General features: G+C 48.6%; 1 protein-coding gene across 4 annotated transcripts in view; it reads left to right on the forward strand.

Annotated features, from left to right (window-relative positions):
- PRPF40A (pre-mRNA processing factor 40A) overlaps positions 1–21,810 on the forward strand; it is an 827,412-nt gene that overhangs the window by 392,134 nt on the left and 413,468 nt on the right. For all 4 annotated transcript variants that reach the window (XM_085645530.1, XM_085645532.1, XM_085645531.1 and 1 more), the window contains exon 17: positions 8,956–9,089. In XM_085645530.1, coding sequence (XP_085501656.1) covers positions 8,956–9,089 — 134 coding nt within the window. The remainder of the gene's footprint in view (positions 1–8,955; positions 9,090–21,810) is intronic.

A 21,810-nucleotide genomic window follows, 5' to 3' on the forward strand; every position in this document is an offset into this window, starting at 1 on the left:
ACGCGTCTCAGAATCGTGGAAACAATAGGTAAGTTTCACTCAGTCAATCGTGCATGCTTCGTTTCTCCAGAGTTACACAGAAATAGAGGGGCGTTTCAATAAAAGGATTTATTGTACAGTCTTCTTTCTCGTGTAAGAGATATGATCTATTACAATCGTTAGACAGTAAGCAAGATATAATACACACAGCATAAGCAGTAAGAAGAAATAATACTGCAATAGCATTGTCTTTTAGCTATGACATATATACATACATAAATGACACAGGCTAAAATGTGAATACTAGTCTGATGCTTCTAAATAGTTCTACCCCAGTGTACCTAACCTAAGTGTAGTACCAGGTAAGAAGTAGGTGCTGTTTTCTATAGTATGGTATATACTAAGTTTAGTATGCCAAGAGTCCCTCTAGGTTCTAGTCAGCTACATACCTTTAGAATGAGAGAGGTGGGAATCTCTATCCAGGTCTCAAACTCTTAACATCCCGCGAAGGGAGTCAGAACACTGGAAGCTGGATTCTCTGCGAGCAGGGATGACAGCGTCCGGTCAGTGCGTCGGGCTGGGATATGGTCTCTTCCGAACTTGCCGTGGCGAACCGTGCCGTGGTTTGCCATGGTAAGGGAAGGAATATTTATACCTGGAAGGTGCTTAGGAATGCTACCATTGACGTAAAGTCGGGCAGAGGAAGACGTCATGGATGAACCCCTAAAGAATAGTAGTTCATGCATAATAGATGAGTTCTTGGAGAAATCAATAATCCTAGCTAGGGAAAGTCCCGTTCGGCTTAAGGGTCTGGTTTCTAAGAACTCGTTGTGACGTGGGATGGACAGATGTAGGTGACCATGCCTGTATTTGGTTAGGATGGCCAATGCCTAAATAAGGACTGTTATTCTATGCCTAAATAAGGGCAATGCAAATTGTGCCTATATATGGACATGATTCAGGGAAACCTATATACGGGTATCTAAATCGAAACACAACACTAGAAAAGAATAGTGAGGTCACCTACTTGGTTGACCTGGGCACAAGCAGGACACCCAAAAGAGTTATCCATGTGAACCGCCTTAAGCTCTTCCATGACAGGGCTGACATCACCATGCTGATGGTGACTGATGGGGATCAGGAGACAGTGAACCTCTTTTCATACAGCCCAAAAGATGGGTCAGTGGATGAAGTTGTCTTTTCAGACACCCTCTCTGCCCAACAGCAGACTGTTTGCAAGCAAGTCTTGCAGCAGTATTCAAAACTGTTTTTCTTGACCCCAGGTCAGACAGACTGGTGTACCCATGATGTGGATGCTGGTGACAGTTCACCTGTCAAAAACAAAATCTATCAACAGTGTGATCAAGTCAAGGAAAACATCAGAGCTGAAGTCAGCAACAAGATGCTGGAGTTAGGGGTATTGAGCCCTCAGAGTCCCTTGGCCAGCCCAGTGGTTCTAGTCCCCAAACCTCATCCACAGGGTGGAAAGAGAGAAATGAGGTTCTGTGTGGACTATAGAGGGCTCAACTCTGTCACCTAGACAGATGCTCACCCTATCACAAGAGTAGATGAGTTGATAGACAAATTGGGTGCAGCCAAAGTTTTAAGTACCTTTGACTTAACTGCAGGGTACTGGCAATTTGGCATGGCCCCAAGAGCAAAAGAAAAGTCCGCATTCTCCAGCCCTGATGGGCATTATCAGTTTACTGTTATACCATCCTGAACTCTGCAGCTCCAACAACCCAAACCCAAGTCATGGCATTGCTTGGCTTGACTGGGTACTACAGGAGGTTTGTGAAGGGATATGGGTCCATTGTGGCTTCCCTCACAGAACTCCCCTCCAAGAAGATGCCCAAAAAGGTAAACTGGAGAGTTAGTTGTCAAAAGACGTTTGACATCCTGAAAGAGGCTATGTGCTCAGCACCAATTTTCAAACCTCCAGACTATGCCGAGCAGTTCATTGTGCCGACTGATGCCTCTGATCTAGGGATAGGAGCGGTCCTATCCCAGACCAATGATGAAGGCCAAGACCAACCTGTTGCTTTTATAAGCAGGAGGCTACTCCCTAGAGAGCAGCGTTGGAGTGCCATTGAGAGGGAGGCCTTTGCTGTGGTTAGGTCTCTGAAGATGTTGAGGCCATACTTGTTTGGTACTCACTTCCTAGTTCAGACTGATCACAGATCTCTCAGATGGCTAATGCGGATGAAAGGTGAAACTCCTAAACTGTTGTGTTCCATCTCCCTACAGGGAATGGACTTCGTAGTGGAACACAGAACTGGGTCTGCCCATGCCAATGCAGATGGACTTTCCAGGTTCTTCCACTTAGAAAATGAAGTCTCTCTAGGAAAAGGTTATTCTCATACGCTTTTGTTTGGGGGTGGGGGGGTTGTGTGAGAAGTGCCCCCTTTCTTCGTGGTTGCCCCATCTTTTTGTTGAATTGCTGATGTACTTTGACTGAGTGTGCCCTGGGCTCCGGTTAATCAGGTACCCAGGGCCTATGTTTTTTTCCCTCAAACTGCATTGAAGTCTAAACCCAATTGTCCTCTCTAGCCACAGGTCAGCCCTGGTAAATGGTACCACAGGTACTCAGGGCACTGTGACCAGAGAAGGCCTCTAAGGGCGGTAGCACTTATTGTGCCACCCTTAGAGGTCCTGGTGCATGAGTCCTGTACCCCAACAGTGTCTAAGTCCATTCTTAGGCATTGTAAGTGCTGTGCTGCCATTAAGATTATATGGTGCTGGGAGCTCGTCATTACAAACTCCACAGCACTATAATGGCTACCCTGAAAACTGAGAAGTTTATCAAACTTCTCAGAACATTAAACCCACACTGAGGCCAATGGGATTTAATGAAAAATGCACACACAGGTCATCTTAGAGATGCCCCCTGAACTACCCTACCACTAGTGTCCAGGCTGAGTGGCTGCTTTCAGCTGCCACCACCAGACATGTTTCTGGATCTCTGGGTCGAGAGCCTGCTGCTCTCTGGGGGCTGAAACAATGCACATCCTGGGATGAGGTGCCAAGCCTCTTCCCCCAGGATGGGCAGGGTTCACGAAGGGGAAGCTTCAAAGGCTTTGCCGCCTTTGTGAGCTTCCCCGGGCCACTTGCTGCTTTCAGCAACTGGTCCCCAATGGTTCTGACCCCCACTTTACGCGGGAGAACCGGCGGGAAAAACAAGTGAGGAAGAGAGGTGTGGCTACCTCTGGCAACTCCACCCCTCAGGTGGGGGAGGCAAGGTGAAGCACAAGTCTGTCCCTGTCTTCTTGCATATGGGGGGACTCAGCCAACCAGGGACAGGCTCATGCCCCCCTCCCACTGGAGGGTGGCATAATAGGGGTTGTACCCACCCCAGGGAAGGGACCCATTGGTCCCTGCCTTTTACCTACCTGTAACACCCCTAAATCTAGTATTTAGGGGCACCCCTCAATCTTGCTTTCTCCGACAAGAAGAAACTACAAGGAGAAAGACCGAACAGCTGTGCAGCAGCTAACAAGAAAGACGCCCACTGACTTGGCCCCAGCCCTACCAGCCTGTCTCCAGCCTCGAACCTGCTCCTGCGAAATCCCAATGTGTCCTGCAGCCAGCAACCTCGAAAACCCCAGAGGACCGGTCTGTTTTCAACCCCAAAGACTTTGTCTCCTGTGAACACCAGATTTGGTAATCTGCAACCTCTGGCTCCAGCCAGACATGGAGAATCTGCCCCACTCAGCACCCACCGTCTCTGGCCCGAGCTTGAGTGGGCAAACACCACAAGGAAGTCACCCCGGTGATCCTGACCTGATATTCGGCGACCCCTGACCTGCCTCCAGCCGACGCCTGAACCTTAAATCCAGAAGGTCCCCCCAACCGCGACCAGGAGCTGGTAAGAAGATCCAACCCCAAAAGGCACCCCTGCACCCGACGTCCCACAGCCTTGAGTGCCCAAACTGATGGTGCCAAACCTAACCCTAACTTTCCAACTTACCTCTTAAAGTGGTGGTCGCACCCAGAAGACCTTCGTCCCCAAGCCTACAGTGTCATTGCAAACCGGAAGGCCCCTATTGAAAACAGGGCGCCCAACCTCGAAACAGCACCCTGCAACCCGGCCGTCTTAGTGCTGCTGAGGGTGCTTTTTTGGTGCTACTTTGTTTTGACATTTGCCCTGAGCTAAACTTCAGGAGCGTTGCTCCCACAACCAAGTGGCATGCTCGTCAACAGCCACCAACCGGAGCCCTCCTATGCCCCATTGGATAACATTGGGCCTCAGCACTCTGCACCCGGCTGCCCTAGTGCTGCTGAGGGTATAACAAGTGTGTCCATGACCCTGGTGGACCCCTGAGTCTACCCCCAGAACCTCAACTCCCACTACCAAATACTTAACTCAAAACCGATAACACTATTTTCCTCCATAGGATAACATTGACTGTTTTTCTTGGAAAAATGTATGTGGAGTCTGAAAACCTAAAGAGATTCTTCAAAATTGCACTAACTAACAAAAACGATTTTACTTACCTGTTTACAGGAAATGTTCCAGAGTAGTATCCAGGTATACTACTCTGCGTAAGAAAAGTAATCTCAAAAGTAATTTACCTGTAATTTTACTGAAAAGCCCATTCGAGTCTATATACTGTATGTACAAAGTATTGCATTTCCCTGCAACCATACTGTAAGTCAAACAAAGTGCATATACAATTACAACTCAAACTGTTTACAAACTGCATTACTACTGTAAAGTATTAACTGCTTACCTGTGCCAGGCTTGCTTGGTTCTAGAAAATAGAATTACTAAAAATATTTTCATACCAAAAACAATTGACCTGAAGTTTAGTCTTTGTGTCTGTGAATTCATTTGCTGACTGTGTGTACAACAAATGCTTAACACTGTCCTCTGATACTGCCTTACTGCTCGACCACACTACCACAAAGAGAGCGAGCAGCTATCTAACTTTACCTTTGCCTACCTTTGGGGTTCCTCTGGACTCTGTGCACACTATACCTTACTTTGGAATAGTATATACAGAGCCAACTTCCCACAAACACATGCTAAAACAATTATTCAAAATGTTTGTTCAAAGTTTAAATGTCTTATTGGTTATATAGAAGGTAACAAAAATAATTGTAACACTTTTTATTCTAACTTTTCAACATGCTGTACAGCACCCACGCTGCTCTACAACATAGCTTAAAGACATTGGCAAAACCATGGTACTGGCTAAACACTTATAAGGTCCAAAAGCAAGACGTATTGGCTATGCAAGTGTTTGTTAACTTTTATGACTCCCTTGCTTTTTTGGTGGTCATTTGGTGTTCAGATTGTATCCTATGTGGACGAAACGCAGCTGTAGGAAGGTGGATATCTGACTATGGTTACCCCCAACTTTTTGCCTAGTGTCTAGCTGGTTTTTCGACTTAGTTGGCCTGAGATCCTGCCATTCAGGGTCTCAGGCTGTCTGCTCTCTCTTTAAAATGGACTCCATGTACCCTAGGTACATACACAATTGGTAAGGATCACCTTATTGGACCCTGTACAGTGTACCCTTGGTACCCAGGGCATAGGTGTACCCTAGGCCTCCCAGGGGCTGCAGCATGTATTATGCCACCCCTGGTCTGGCCTTCCAATCAGACACAACTGGCTGATCACTCAGCTGGGGCAAGGTTGTGTAATCACCCCTTGCTTGGATATAGTCTACCTATATCTACCCTTAAAATAGACACGTGTACCTATCAGCCACTCCTATGGCAGGCCTTAACAATCCTGGAGGCAGAGTGCTTGGTAACATGTGAGATGGTGCTCTAGCATGAGCTGAGCCTGTCTGCAGCTTTCGGAACCATGTCCTTATAGCTGTTCTATGATATAGCCTACCATATACTCTTAAAGTGCCATATAATCTTAAACGGTTATGGTAACTATGGTTTGGCTTTATCAAAACATGTCGTGTAAGGTGTCTAACACTTTGGAATAATACCCCCATACCATTTCTGGTGATGAGGATATTATTCCTCCCTTCTAGAGGGAGAGACATGTTAAAATCCTACTTTGCTGTTTAACTCTAACCAAAGCCTCAGCATCACAAAATGGATGCTGCTGCCACAGACACGAGTCTGACCTCCTGCTGCTGGGAGTGATCCCGGCAAGGGAGGCTTGGACAATAGGTTTCCTGCTTGGGGAGGTGCTAGCACCTCCCCAGACAGACTTTAGTGTATTGGAGCAGGGAGGGCTGAAAGGAATGAGACATGCCTGGGGCACACAAGGTGTCCCATGCATAGTCCAGTTCAAACCGGTGCTGGGGCACTCCAGCCCCAGTCCTGGCGCGAAACTGGACAAAGGGAAGGGGGTGTAACCACCCCCCTCCCAGGTCCCACCCATAAGGCGTAACCTAGCAGGCAACCCAGCCCCCCAGATTAGTATAAGTGTGGTAGCTGGGCCCCAGGAGATTAGATTATCCTGAACCTGCAACTTGAACAGAAACTCTGGACCTTCGACATTCGACGAAAGAAGAAGACTGAAGAATCTCCCTTGTGGCCAAGGAGTGGCTACCCTGTGCAAACAGGCACCATCAAGAGACTTACCCTTTGCTTTGCTGAAGTCCTACGAGGGACCGACTGCAGAGCCTGACCAGAGCCTTGACTTCCAGACTTCTCCGACCCTGATCCACAGCCGAGCTGAGATCCGTGGAGGCGACGAGAGACGTGGGACCGGCTACCTGGGGAAAGTGGCGAGTATCTTCCAGCGCAGCTTCTGAGGTACCTTCGAAGTTGTGCACCGGGGATTGAGAAGCCCCAACCCCAAGCACCATCTGCACCGAAGATCAGCCCCCCACACTCCACGAGTCCTGCGTGGGGCCCTTCTGCATTTTCCTGCTTGCCGCGTCTGTCCGGTTGCTTGCCCGTTGGCTAGCGGCCTTTGCGACGACACACCTTTGAATTTCCACTGCTGGTTTGGCTCCTCCAGACTGGCTCCTGCTCCTCTGCTAAAGAGAAGCACCCCAGACCTTCCTGGTCTGCACCAGAAGCAAGTCCTCCATCCTTCGTGGGTTCCGCTTGCCAAGGCTTGGTGAGTCCTAGTTCAACTTCGCCGCCGCCGACAGCACGAGCCTTCGTGGGACAGCTCGCCTCCTGGTCCTGGTCGTCCTCTACGTCTCCTGGTACCAGTGGCTGCTGCGACAAGCTTCACCTCGTCACCTGCAATCTCCCGACATCGCCTGGTTCCTTCCTGGTTCCACGTGGTCACTGGCTAGTGACCCAGACTCTGTCCCTTCTGCTTGCCGGTATCCTTCCTTCTTGATCCCAGCCTTGGCATCCACCGGACACTCTTCACTGATTGCCTGTCATCAACTTTCCTTCAGGCATCCATAGAAGTCCACGACGAAACCCGACGCAAGTTCACACCTATGCACCCGCAGCCCGTGGGCTAGGTAACTTGGGTACTCCGGTGCTCACAAGGGTATCGACTATCCTAGGGTCTAGTTTCCGAGTCTCGACTTTCTAGCTATACCAGAAGTGTCCTAAAACTGCTTATTTCTAACTGCTAGTGATTCTATCGACTTTTACGCATTACGCGTGAGTGTTTCCACTCTGCACCTGAATCCCGTGTGCCTCCCACTTCCGAACTGTTGGTAGTATAGTGTAGCCCCAGCGATTCCCGAGGCCTAGGCCTATCCTATTTCCGTGACAGTGGTCCTTATACCACTTACTTAGTATATGGTTTGCGTGGCCCCTAGGGCCTAACTGTATTACTTACCTGTGTGACTTAATGTATGCTTAAATAAGACTGTGTTGTGCTTACCTCGAATCTCATAAAGAGTGCTGAGGGTTTGACTAGAATAAATACACTTTATTTTATATATATATCTGTTGTGGTGTCCTTTCATTTGGTATTCAAGGGATTATATATGGTATAACAGCTGGCTTCACATGCCATTCAGAGTTTAGCCTAAGACTGCTCTTGTCCATGCTACCACTAGGATAGCTGGTCTATAAGGTTGACTTTACAACCAATCAGCATAAGGGTTGTTTGGACTGATATAAGGTGTACACTAGAACCAGTGACATCATACATCAGGCCAACTTCTCACAGCAGCTTCTTGTCACCTTAGATAGGACCATGCCTAATGCTTCTAGCAGGTTTAATTTATGCTTGATGGACGTTTTCCATTGGATTCGGCACAGTAACCTTTAGTGTAAAATGGAGATGCTCTTATTTGGCTCGTCTACCCCAGTATGGGATGGTGAATACTGGTCCAGGTATGTTCCTGCCCTTCCAGCCCCTGCCTTGACAGTGCGCAATCTAGAGGTGAAATTTGATAATCTTGTTTATTTTCAACCTCCAGTATCTGGCATAATGAGCTCTTACTTTAGACTTCTGAGATCTTTAAAAAAAAAAAAATTGTACCTCTTGCCTTTTGAGACTCAGAAATGAGTTCCTCATGGTCTCCTCTCCTCGCGGTTAGAATACAGTAATGCGCTCTATTGGGGCCTACCAGCTGAAGGGACTTTAGTTAGTCCAGATTGCCACTGCTCTGTTTCTTCCGAAGATCCCTAGAGGGGCGCATATGTATCATCCTCATCTTGAGAAGCTGCATTGGCTGTCAGTTAAGGAAAGGATTCAGTTGAAAGGTCTTCTTTTGGTTCATAGAGCCTTTTATCAGTTAGGCCCAGCATATCTTACTAACAGTCTAACCCCATACCATCCAGTGAGATGTCTGTCTGTCTGATGCCCTTCTGTTTGTGGTCCCTCGTTTTAAAAAGTAAAGATGGAGTGACACGTTCTTTTCATATCTGCCAGAAACATCTTGGAATACCCTCCCTGTTCATATACGTGTAATTGAAACCTTGACAGTTTCATGCTGCTTATGAGTAGGTGCTTTTCTGGTTAATGGGTCATTTAGTCTGTTTTTAGCGCTGGGACATTTCTGGAGCAACCGTGCGCTCTATAAAATTTGTATTATTTGATGCCTTGTGTTTTGTTTAAACATTTTAATTTCTCAATTTTAGACATGGATAAAGAAGATGCACTGATATGCTTTGAGGAACATATCAGAGCTTTGGAAAAGGAAGAGGAAGAGGAAAAACAAAGGGGTTTACTACGTGAAAGGCGAAGGCAACGTAAAAACAGAGAATCCTTTCAGGTGAGGCGCAATTTGGAGTTGCAGTAGTTTGTGATAGTTTTATGTATACCTGCATGTTGAAATGAACCTTGACTTTGATATCCATAGGAAATGGTGTTTCTTCAAAAAGTTGTAGGATTATTAAATGTAATTTTACTGCAGTCAGAATCCATATAGTCTACTATTGAAAAGTGCAATTGAAAGTGTGCGATGTTATTGGCATGGTGTATTATCTATGTGGTCCAAGATATCTGTATCAATTAAATTCAAATTGCTGTGCCCACCTCAATACTTCCTTCATTTAGGGATAAATGCTGTTATTAAATTACAAAGCTGAAATTGAAGGTCACATTTTCTTCACTTTCTTGCTGACCATGGGCCTCATACAGTTCCTTATTAATTGGAAAAAGACAAACCAATTGACCTGACTATGCTATAGATAGTGTAGCCTTAAAACACTGATATGATCAACAGTAATAGACCCCTCTGTAACAGATTAGATACATTTCTACAGAAGTGCACTGTACAATGAAATATGCTTCATGAACATGCATTTTTTCAGTATTATACATGTTTGAGTGCGCTCTCCACTAGAGGTCCCTCAACATCTCAAAAGATAGCTGTACAGTAAAGCAAGCCAAAAATGGTTGTAGGAAACTTGGTGTTCGAGGCATATGAGCTGCAGATCACACACTTAGGATAGTAGATCGCCATCTGGTGTTGGGCTCGGATGCTTGCAGGTTTTTGTCTTCGGAAGAAGTCTTTGGTCACGAGATAGGTGACTCCTCCCTTGGACGACAGTGCGCATAGGCATCAACTCCATCGTCTGATTGTTTTTTTTCCGCCATTGGGTTCGGATGCAACTTTTCCGCTCCGGTTGGAAATATCAATTCCAAGCTTTTCAAAGCTAAAAACTTCACAACAAAACATCGAAACACCTTCATCCTCGACATCGATTACATCGGCTCGATTCCGGACGTCGACGCGGGCCGCTGGGCCTATCCACGCCGTGAGGCCTACGGCGCATGAAAAGGACGCCGTTCAAAAAATGCCCCCAGTGTGGAGCAAAATTTCCGCACAGTGACCACCACAAAGTCTGCAACCTGTGCCTATCACCGGAACACGACGAGTCCAGCTGTCCAGCCTGAGCACCCTTTCGATCCAAAAAGGCCATTAGGGATCGAAGGGCTCGAGGCCACATCATGGCACAGAGACCAGCTCCGGAACCAGAGGACATCTTTGATGAAGGCCCGATGTCCCTGAAGAAGATTCCGAAGATCTGCAAATAATTTCCGGAGCAGACGACTCAGCCGACCCATCACTCCTGGGCAACGTGTGAGTACTATTGCCCCTGCCCCAACCCCACCAAAACCAAAGGCATTGGTCAAGACTTCACCTGCTGGCCCCAGTCGAAACCGAAAACATCCTTCAGAAGCCCCGCCTCCGGGCTCGGCTCCGAAGAAACATAAGCCTTCCGGTAGCTCGGGACAGAGCAGACCGCATGTCATTGTCCAATCGGCACCAAAGACAAAAGACCACTCGGCACCAAAATCGGCTCCGAACCCTTCGCCCCGAAAACACCAAGGCCAATAGACACACCGGCACCGAAGGTTTTCAAGCCCACAGATACACCTTCGGCTCCGAAAACCACATCGGCACCAAAACCATCATCGGTACCGAAACCACCGGCTAAGGACTCTCATACGCCTCCTAAAGCCAAACACGCTACCGATCAACCAAAACCTCGATCGGAACCGAAAAAATCGGTAGCAAAGACTGTTCCTGAAGAACAAGAACTTTTTCATCCAGACACAAGGCAGAAAAAGATTTATATCAACCCCAAGACTGGACATGTCATCGCGGTGCCATGTAAAAAACGGAAGCTGGACACACCACCTGCCCCAGTTCCTATAAATAGGAAGGACTCTTCAACATCCCCTATCCCTCCCTCCTCTCCTATACTGCCTCCTATCCCACCCCCTCTGCCTACACCACCATTACCTATGCCCTCTCCTTCTCATACACCACCACAGGCTGATTATGATGACCTAGGGGGTGATCCTAATGATCCGTTCACGGATCCAGACACCTCACCGTTGGATGATTGGGTATTCCCCTTACCTGACATGCCTGACCCTCAGCCATATCCCTCAAAACCATCGCCTCCTGACGATCACCTGGGGTTTGGACAGTTATTAAATAGAGCAGCAATATACCACGGCGTCACAATGCACTCAGATGCACCAGAGGAAGACTTCCTATTAGACACTTTCGAACAGTCTCAAAAGTCTGTACAAATCCTGCCCATGATTAAAGGAGTCATAAAACACGCCCCGAAGTCTTTAAAGACCCCATTTGTGCCAGGGTTCTCAACCCACGAATCGAAAAGAAATATAGGCCTGCTCCTGAAGATCCTAACTACATTAAGGGCCAACTCCCTTTGGATTCTTTGGTCGTTTCCAATGCTTGGAAACGCGCCAACTCCCAAAACACAGGAAATACACCACCCCCAGACAAGGAATCCAAACTATTAGAAGCCCCTGGCAAAAGAGTAGCAGCACAAGCCGCTAATCACTGGCGTATTGCCAACACCCAAGCCCTACTAGCACGCTACGACAGGGCCCACTACGATCAATTAGAGACTCTCTCACATCTGCCAGACCAATACAAAACCCAGGCAAGGAGGGAAAGCTCATTTCAAATGCAGCAATTAAATGTGCACTTGACGCGCAGACACCGCCTCTAGAGCAATTAACACAAGTGTGCTCCTTCGACGACCTACATTCAATCAGGAACAGCTCTTTGGGCCAGCAGTAGACGCTGCCCTTGAAAAAATTCAAAAGGACACAGACGATTAAGTCTATGGGAGCATTACAATCTCCCCAACCACGTGGCTCCTTTCTGCACTCCTTCTATAGAGGAGCCTCCAAAAATATTGGAACAGACACCTCCTCTACATTCAAAACCGCCACACGCACATTCCCCAGTAGAGGATATTTTACAGGCGGATACAGAGGAAACAACAACATGGGGCGAGGTCGAGGTAATAATAACACTCGCACCTCCCCTGCCACAAAACAGTGACTTTCCTCCACTCCCCCAGACCATTCCACTCCGGTCGGGGGAAGACTAACACAGTTCCTACCTGTCTGGAACTCCATCACAACAGACAAGTGGGTAAGACAAATTATCCAGTATGGTTACTGCCTGACACTCACAACTCCATCCCCCCCCCACATATACCACCCAAACAGCGTTCCATGTCACAAGATCATCTTACACTCCTCACACGAGGTTCTCTTATTGCTTCAAAAGCACGCAATAGAACCAGTTCCCTTAGAACATCAGGTTACAGGGGTATATTCACTCTACTTCCTAATCCCCAAAAAGGACGGGACTCTAAGACCAATACTCGACCTCAGACCCCTAAATCTGTATATCAACTCAGATCATTTCCATATGATCACTCTTCAACAAGTGCTCCCACTACTGCAACAAGGCAATTTCCTTGCCACACTAGATCTCAAGGACACCTGCTTCCACATTCCCATACATCCTGCCCACAGGAGGTATTTAAGGTTTGTGGTAGACGGACAACACTACCAGTTTACAGTCCTCCCATTCGGGGTAACAACCGCACCCAGAGTTTTCACAAAATGTCTAGCAGTAGTAGCTGCACATCTCAGACGGCAACAAATTCATGTCTTCCTGTATATAGACGACCGGCTAATAAAAGCCAAGTCATTCAACAAGTGTGTCCTACACACTCACCAAACTATCCACATTTTACACAACTTGGGATTCACAATCAACTAAACCCAATTCTCACCTCCAACCTGCTCACATACATCAATAGCCACAATAAACACCTCCACAGCCCGAGCATATCCCAATCCAGCCAGGATAGCCAATATGCTAGCTCTTATCGCAAAATTCCAAATCCAACACTCTCTTCCAGCAAGAGTGTTCATGCAACTCATAGGCATGATGGCGTCATGCATCTTCATTGTGCCTTATGCCAGACTTCAAATGCGCCCCTTGCAAGAATGTCTAGCACATCAGTGGAACGAGGCTCACGGACAACTTACGGATCTGGTGTTGGTGGACAACCGCACACACCGCTCTCTCAAATGGTGGAATATAACAAACCTCTCCAAAGGGCGGCCGTTCCTAGAGCCTCTTCCACAGATAGTGCTGACAACGGACGCATCGCTCACAGGATGGGGAGCCCACCTCCTCGGCCACAACCCTCGGGGCAAATGGACCACTCAACAAAAAATGCTCCATATCAATTACCTGGAACTGCTAGCAGTGTTCCTAGCACTAAAATAATTCCAAATACATCTCCAAAACAAAACTGTCCTCATTCGGACAGACATGACAGCCATGTATTACATACAGAAACAAGGAGGCACACATTCTCTCCAGCTGTCCCAGCTCGCACAGAACATTTGGAGATGGGCCATTCCCCAGAAAATATACCTACTTGCAGAACACCTTCCAGGGGTTCATAATCAGATTGACGATCTGGTAAGTCGACAGACTCAACAGATCCATGAATGGGAACTAGATCCCCAAGTTCGAATACCCTTTTTCCAACAATGGGGCCAACCAGACCTAGATCTGTTCGCCACACACTCACGCAAAATGCCCAACCTTCGCCGCCAGGTTTCCCCACCTGGAGTCAAAGGGCAATGCAATATGGATGAACTGGTCAGGCAGATTTGCGTACGCTTTTCCGCCTCTCCTACTCATTCCATTAGTGGTACGCAAGCTCAGGCAACAGTCTCTCAAACTGATCTTAGTAGCTCCCACATGGGCACGCCAACCTTGGTTCCCAACACTACTGGAACTCTCGCTAGTGCCCCACCAAAAACTGCATCTCTCCCCGACCTTCTTAACCCTGAAACCATGGAGACACCCAGATCCAGGTCAACTGAACCTGGCAATCTGGCTCCTGAAGTCCTAGAGTTTGGTTATCTCAACCTACCACCAGACTGCATGAATATTATAAGAGAGGCCAGACGACCTACCACTAGAGCCTGCTACGCTCCAAAATGGAAAAGATTTGCCATTTACTGCACTATCAATCATATAAACCCACTGGATGCATCCATCCAGGACATCATTTGCTACTTACTACACTTGCAAAGATGTAATTTGGCATACTCATCCATACGTCTCCACCTAGCAGCATAAGCAGCCTACTTACAAAATAGACAACACTTATCACTCTTTAGAGTGCCTGCGATCAAAGCCTTCATGGAAGGACTAAAAATAATTATTCCTCCCAGATTACCACCCTCTCCAGTGTGGAATCTAAACATTGTTCTTACAAGGCTCATGGGACCCCCATTTGAACCTCTGCATAAATGCGAACTACAGTTCCTCACATGGAAAGTGGCTTTCCTTATCGCTATCGCATCCCTCAGAAGGGTAAGTGAAATCCAGGCTTTAACCATACAAGAACCATTCTTACAATTACACCGTAACAAAGTGGTTCTTAGAACAAACCCGAAATTCCTTCCATCTTAACCAATCAGTAGAGCTACCGGTGTTCTTCATACCTTAGACATCAAAAGAGCCCTTCTTTACTACATTGACAGAACCAAATCATTCCGCAAAACAATTGTTCGTTGCTTTCTCACCACCACATAAAGGCAACCCCATTTCCAAATCTGGGATAGCTAGGTGGATAGTTAAATGTGTCCAAATATGTTACCACAAGGCTAAACGCACACTAACGGTTCCCCCTAGAGCGCATTCCACACGCAAAATAGGGGCTTCCATGGCATTCTTAGGAAACATTCCCCTAGAAGATATTTGTAAGGCAGCCACATGGTCTGCAACACACACCTTCACTAAACACTATTGTGTTGACGTGCAAGCAAAGCAACAAGCTTCTGTGGGTCTGGCTGTCCTTAAAACTTTATTTCAAACTGCTGCAACCGATACAGGTGACCACCGCTAGGGGAGATACTGCTATATAGTCTATCGTAAGTGTGTGATTTGCAGCTCATATGCCTCGAACGGAATATGCTACTTACCAGTATGCATCTGTTCTTGGCATGTAGAGCTGCAGAGTCAACCACGCCCACCCACCTCCCCGGGACCTGTATCTGTTCCAGCATTGTCTTACTTAGACAACACACATGGACATCTCTCTGTTCGAGGCATATGAGCTGCAGATTGTACACTTAGCATAGATCGCCATCTGGTGTTGGGGCCGGATGTTTGCAGTTTGTTTTTGTTCTTTGGACAGTCTTTGGAAGTCACGAGTTTGGTGACTCCTCCTTCGGTCCGTACTGCGCATGGGCTTCGGCTCCATCCTCAGATTGTTTTTTTCCGCCATCGGGCTCGGATGTGATACTTCGTGCTCCGGCTTCGAACTTCTACGGTTCCAGCCTCGACGGAAAATCCTCGTTTCTTCGAGTTTCTTCATCATCATCTTCATTTCTCGAAGCGGCACTTTCTCCATCCCGTACATCGGCACCGGCCTTCGGGCCCTCCTTGACTCCGGTCCCGGCCGATGGAAAGGACTCCGTTCAAAAAGTGCCCAAAATGTGGGTCTAAATTTCCCCACACCGACCTCCATCAGGTGTGTAATCTTTGCCTCTCTCCAGAACACGAGGCCAGAGACTGCCCCGCCTGTAAGTCTTTTCGATCGAAGAAAACCATCCGGGATCGAAAAGCTCGACGCACCATGGCGCACTCATCGTCTGCAGCTCCACCGGACATCTTCGGAGACGGCGCCAAAGCTTCGGGGCAAATACACACCCAGCAGGAGGAAGACGTCGTCAGCGCTTCCGAGGCCGACGACTCCGACGTGGAGGACATCACACCGGTGCAGCGGGTCGTGAGTACTGTGCCCCCTCCCACCCCCGCGCCCAAAACCAAAGAGACTCAGGTTACTCCCTCGCCTGCCGGCCTGGGCAAAACCAAGACCAAAGCTTCTATCACCCCACCTTCGGGCCCGGTGTCGAAGCCTCCAAAGTCTCACGGCAGCTCGGGATCGAGCCAGCCGACGCCCGGTGCCGAAAAACAGCATCCGGCACCGAAGAAAGTAATATCCAGCTCGGCTCCGAAGCCACCAGTGCCGAAGCCTGGACTCTCGGTGCCGACCAAACACAAATCTGTCGGCACCGACGCTCCGGCGCCGAAAACTCCTTCGACGCCGAAAAAACCGGAGGCCCCAAAAAAGCATGGCGCACAGAAACCATCGAAGCCCTCGGTTCCGAAATCACCGGTGCCGACGGACAATTCGGCACCATTGGCTCTGTTTACACCAGACCCTTTACAAAAGACTCTGTCCAAAGATCCAAAGACTGGGCTATTGACTTTAATTATCAATAAAAGACGCCTTGATACTCCGGCTCCTCCTCCGCCGCCCAAACGGAAGGACTCTGCTACTTCTCCCCTCAGAGTGCCCTCCCCACTACCGCCTCCCCTACCTCCTCCACCCCCTCCCCCTCCCAGGTCTCCGCCACCTTTACCTCATTACTCTCCGACCCCGTCCCCAGATCCGGATGACGGGGACCCGGACAATTACCCGGCGGACGCCCCAATGGATCCCACTCCACCGGGGACCCCAGACCCATGGGAGGATTACAATAACCCTGATGTACCCGATATACCTCAGGACGACCTATACCCATCCAGGCCGTCCCCTCCAGAGGACTCCTTAGGGTTCCATCATTTAGTGCAGAGAGCAGCACACTACCATGGGGTGGACATGCACACTGAACCAGTGGAAGACGACTTCTTACTGGATACATTTGACATACAGGATAAATCCACATCTATTTTACCCATGCTTAAGGGTGTCACCAAGCATGCCGCAGAGGTGTTCAAAGACCCTGTCAGGGCCAGGGTACTAAACCCTAGAATAGAGAAAAAGTACAAGGCGGCACCCACAGACCCTGCATACATTAAGGGCCCTGCTCCCTTAGATTCCCTAGTTGTCTCTACAGCTAGAAAGCGGGCTAACTCCCAGTCCTCAGGAGAAGCCCCACCGCCAGACAAGGAATCCAAACTCCTAGACGCGTCTGGCAAACGCACCGCCTCTCAAGCTGCAAACATGTGGCGCATTGCAAACACACAAGCGCTACTTGCGCGCTATGACAGAGCACACTACGACGAACTTGAGGCTCTTATGCAGCACCTTCCCGAGAAACACAAGCGTAGGGCTCATGAGCTAATACAGGAGGGTAAACTAATTACAAACACCTCCATTAAGTGTGCCCTCGATGCAGCCGACACTGCTTCTAGAGCCATAAATACCAGTGTCCTGCTTCGTCGCCATGCCTGGCTCAGGATCTCAGGGTTTAAGCCTGAAGTCCAGGCGTCCAAACTCAATCACCCCTTTGACCAGCAAACTCTCTTTGGGCCAAAGGTAGACGAAGCGTTGGAAAAGATGAAAAAGGACACAGACACAGCAAAGTCTATGGGGGCACTCCGAACACAAGCCTCTAAACGTTCCTTTCGACGCTCCTCCTTTCGTGGCACAGGCAGAGGCTTCTCCACCGATAGCACCTCTACCTCCTACAAATCCCCTCCTCAAAATACCTTTTCAAAGGGCAACCAAAGGGGTGGTTACAGAGGCAACAACAATAAGGGCAGGGGCAAAACTAACACCACCCGTTCTGCCACCCCGCCCACACAATGACTTCCCTCCGCTCCCCCCAGACCATTCCACTCCGGTCGGGGGCAGAGTACAAAACTTTATCCACGCATGGGAGTCCATAACATCGGACAAATGGGTGACCCAAATCATTCGGTCAGGGTACTGTCTCGAGCTAACATCTACCCCACCAAGGCACCGTCCAATGTCTCAAGAACATTCCACACTGCTCAAACAGGAGGTACTCTCCCTCCTCCAAAAACACGCTATAGAGCAGGTCCCCATCAATCAGCAAAATCTAGGGGTTTACTCCCTATATTTCTCAATACCAAAGAAAGACGGGACCCTCAGGCCCATTCTGGACCTCCGGCCTCTAAATGCCTACATACATTCAGACCATTTCCACACGGTCACCCTACAACAAGTCCTCCCGCTCCTCTGTCAGGGAGACTTTCTCACAACCTTGGATCTGAAAGACGCATACTTTCACATTCCAATACACCCCTCTCACAGGAAATATCTCAGGTTCGTGGTGGACGGGCAACATTACCAATTCACGGTTCTCCCCTTCGGGGTCACCACCGCACCACAGGTGTTTACCAAATGCCTAGCGGTAGTAGCAGCACACCTCAGACGTCAACACATTCACGTCTTCCCTTACTTAGACGACTGGCTGATAAAAGCCGCGTCCTACCACCAATGCGTGCAGCATACAAACAGCACCATCCAACTGCTCCACCAGCTAGGCTTCACGGTGAACTACCAAAAGTCCCACCTCATACCATCTCACACAAAGCAATATCTCGGGGCCACTATAGACACCTCCAAAGGTATTGCCTATCCAAACTCAGCCAGAATCACAAGCATTCAAGCCTTACGCAAAACATTCCTTCCCCAACACTCTCTTCCAGCAAGAGTGTTCATGAAGCTCATAGGAATGATGGCATCTTGCATCTTTATAGTGCCCCATGCAAGACTCCACATGCGTCCACTTCAAGAGTGCCTAGCACAACAGTGGAACCAGGCCCAGGGTCAGCTGACGGATCTGGTGTTGGTGGACGGCCGCACACATCACTCTCTGCAGTGGTGGAACACCACAAACCTTTCCAAAGGGCGGCCGTTCCTGGACCCGGTTCCTCAGGTGATTCTAACAGCGGACGCATCGCTCTCCGGCTGGGGAGCGCACCTCCTACACCTCACAATGCAAGGTCTATGGACGCCACAGCAAAAATCGCTCCACATCAACCATCTGGAGCTCTTGGCGATCTTTCTAGCCCTAAAATCTTTCCAAAAACAGATTTCGGGCAAAGCAGTCCTCATTCGCACAGACAACATGACTGCAATGTATTATATCCAAAAACAGGGGGGACACACTCTCCCCAGCTCTCCCGCTTAGCCCAGAGCATATGGAGATGGGCAATTCCCCAAAACATCTTTCTCCTGGCACAGCACGTTCCAGGCGTACAAAACACCATGGCAGATCTGCTCAGCAGACAAACGCAACAACTACACGAATGGGAACTGCATCCACAAGTTCTTCAGCCATTCTTCCAACAGTGGGGGCATCCTCAGATAGACCTCTTCGCCACCCACGAAAACAAAAAATGCCCAAGCTTCGCCGCCAGATACCCACACCCATTGTCCAAGGGCAATGCGATATGGATGAACTGGTCAGGCAGATTTGCATACGCCTTTCCACCTCTCCCACTAATTCCATTAGTGGTAAGGAAGCTACAACAACACTCCCTCACACTCATTCTAGTAGCTCCGACATGGGCCAGGCAGCCGTGGTACACCACGCTACTACAACTGTCAGTGGTACCACATCAAAAACTGCACCTATCCCCATGCCTTCTAACCCAGAACCATGGAGAAATCAGGCACCCGGACCCAGCTCAGCTCAACCTGGCGATCTGGCTCCTGAAATCTTAGAATTCGGATACCTTAACCTTCCCCCTGATTGCATGAACATCATCATGGAAGCCAGACGTCCTACCACTAGAGCATGCTATGCCGCAAAGTGGAAAAGATTTGTAATTTACTGCCGTAACAATACAATCAACCCTTTAGATGCATCCATACAGCACATCATATGCTATCTGCTCCATCTTCACAGGTGTAACCTGGCATATTCATCCATACGCCTACACCTAGCAGCGATCGCTGCTTATCTACAAAACAGACAGCATTTATCACTCTTCAGAGTGCCCGCTATTAAAGCCTTCATGGAAGGCCTTAAACGAGTAATTCCTCCCAGGGCACCACCTTCCCCTGTATGGAATCTAAATTTAGTTCTTACACGACTAATGGGTCCGCCCTTCGAACCAATGCATAAATGCGAGCTACAGTTTCTCACCTGGAAAACAGCTTTTCTCGTAGCTATCACTTCCCTTAGAAGGGTTGGTGAAATACAAGCGTTCACTATACAGGAACCCTTCATACAAATACATCACAGCAAGGTCATACTTCGCACAAATCCGAAGTTCCTGCCCAAGGTCATTTCCCCCTTCCATCTCAATCAATCGGTGGAATTACCTGTCTTCTTCTCGCAACCTCAATCTGTTGCAGAAAGGGCCTTACACACACTCGATGTAAAAAGGGCCTTGCTATACTACATACAAAGAACGCAACCCTTCAGGAAGACTAAACAATTGTTCGTCTCCTTCTCTCCACCACATAAAGCCAACCCCATTTCTAAATCAGGGATAGCTAGGTGGATTGTAAAATGCATACAAATTTGCTATCAAAAGGCAAAAAGAACATTATCTGTTCCGCCTAAAGCCCATTCTACAAGAAAGTTAGGGGCTTCTATGGCCTTTCTAGGGAATATACCCTTAGATGACATCTGCAAAGCAGCCACATGGTCTACACCGCACACCTTCACAAAACATTACTGTGTAGATGTGCATTCCAAGCAGCAAGCTAGAGTGGGCCAGGCTGTACTAAAGACACTATTTCAAACCACTGCAACGGATACCGGTGGTCGCCGCTAAGGTTGGGTACTGCTATATAATCTATGCTAAGTGTACAATCTGCAGCTCCTATGCCTCGAACGGAATATGCTACTTCTGTAGTAGGGGATCTCTGTGTATAGTCATAATCTAGTGAATAGTCCCGCCCATGTGCGTGGACCCCGGAGCAATAAAAAATAATCTCTAAAAGGTGACAAATCATGCAGACCTGCATACACCTTTAAGAGAGAATTTAATTTAAAGACAGATAATGCAGCCTATACCCACAGGCTACACTGTCCAGTACTTCAACTAGAATTCCACCAACATCCACAAACAGCACTGCCTGTCTAGTTTTTCTCCACAAAGGAAAAAACCCTGCCTCTACCAGCAAAAGCCTCTGGAATGATAGAGAGGAAGGAGAGGACAGACAAGCCCCATAGGCTGCCATTATGTGGCTTGGAACAGGATACTGTGCCTTTAAGAAAACTTTCCAGTTTTCCAGAACTTTCCCCAGTATCCCAGAATGCCCAGCAGGTCCCATTTACTTTCAGTTCTTTTTTCCGGCTCCTGCTAGCAGGACCCTGGAGCATTGAGCTCTCCCCTTTCAAGGGTTTAATTGAGATTTTGGCAATTTTTGTCATTTTTTCTTGTGTTTAGTAGCTGGTACTGTCAACATGCCTGGCTTGTTCGACAAGTGCCCGGAATGTGGTCGAAAGAAGGCTAAAACTGATCCACACGAGGTGTGCATAGGTTGCCTTCCCCAGTCCCACGTGCCTGAAAGCTGTACCATCTGCCACTCGTTCTCTGCAAGGACCCTGAGGGACAGAATGAAGATCAGGCTTCAAGTTCTGGAGGAACGAAGACTGAAGGCACCAGGTGGGTCTGGAGGGGCTGATTTGGCCCATACTGAGGCCTCTGGGGGGGCTCCCCAGGGGCAGGAAGACCAGTAAGCGCTCCCACTCCCCGTCGACGTCGAGGGCGTCGACGGCGACGTCGAGGAGGATGACCACCGTCTGTTCGCCGTCCCCGCAGGGCTCTGGGGAGAAGCGGCGTCGACGATCGCCGTCGAGGGACGTGAATAGGCCGCCGTCGGCGTCGTTGGCCCCGTCCAGCGGTCGTCGTCGAGATGGGACCCGGCGTCGGCATTTGCCGTCGAGGGATCGCAGCT

The sequence above is a fragment of the Triturus cristatus genome, chromosome 3_1 (assembly GCF_964204655.1).
Source record: "Triturus cristatus chromosome 3_1, aTriCri1.1, whole genome shotgun sequence".
Lineage (NCBI taxonomy): Eukaryota > Metazoa > Chordata > Amphibia > Caudata > Salamandridae > Triturus > Triturus cristatus.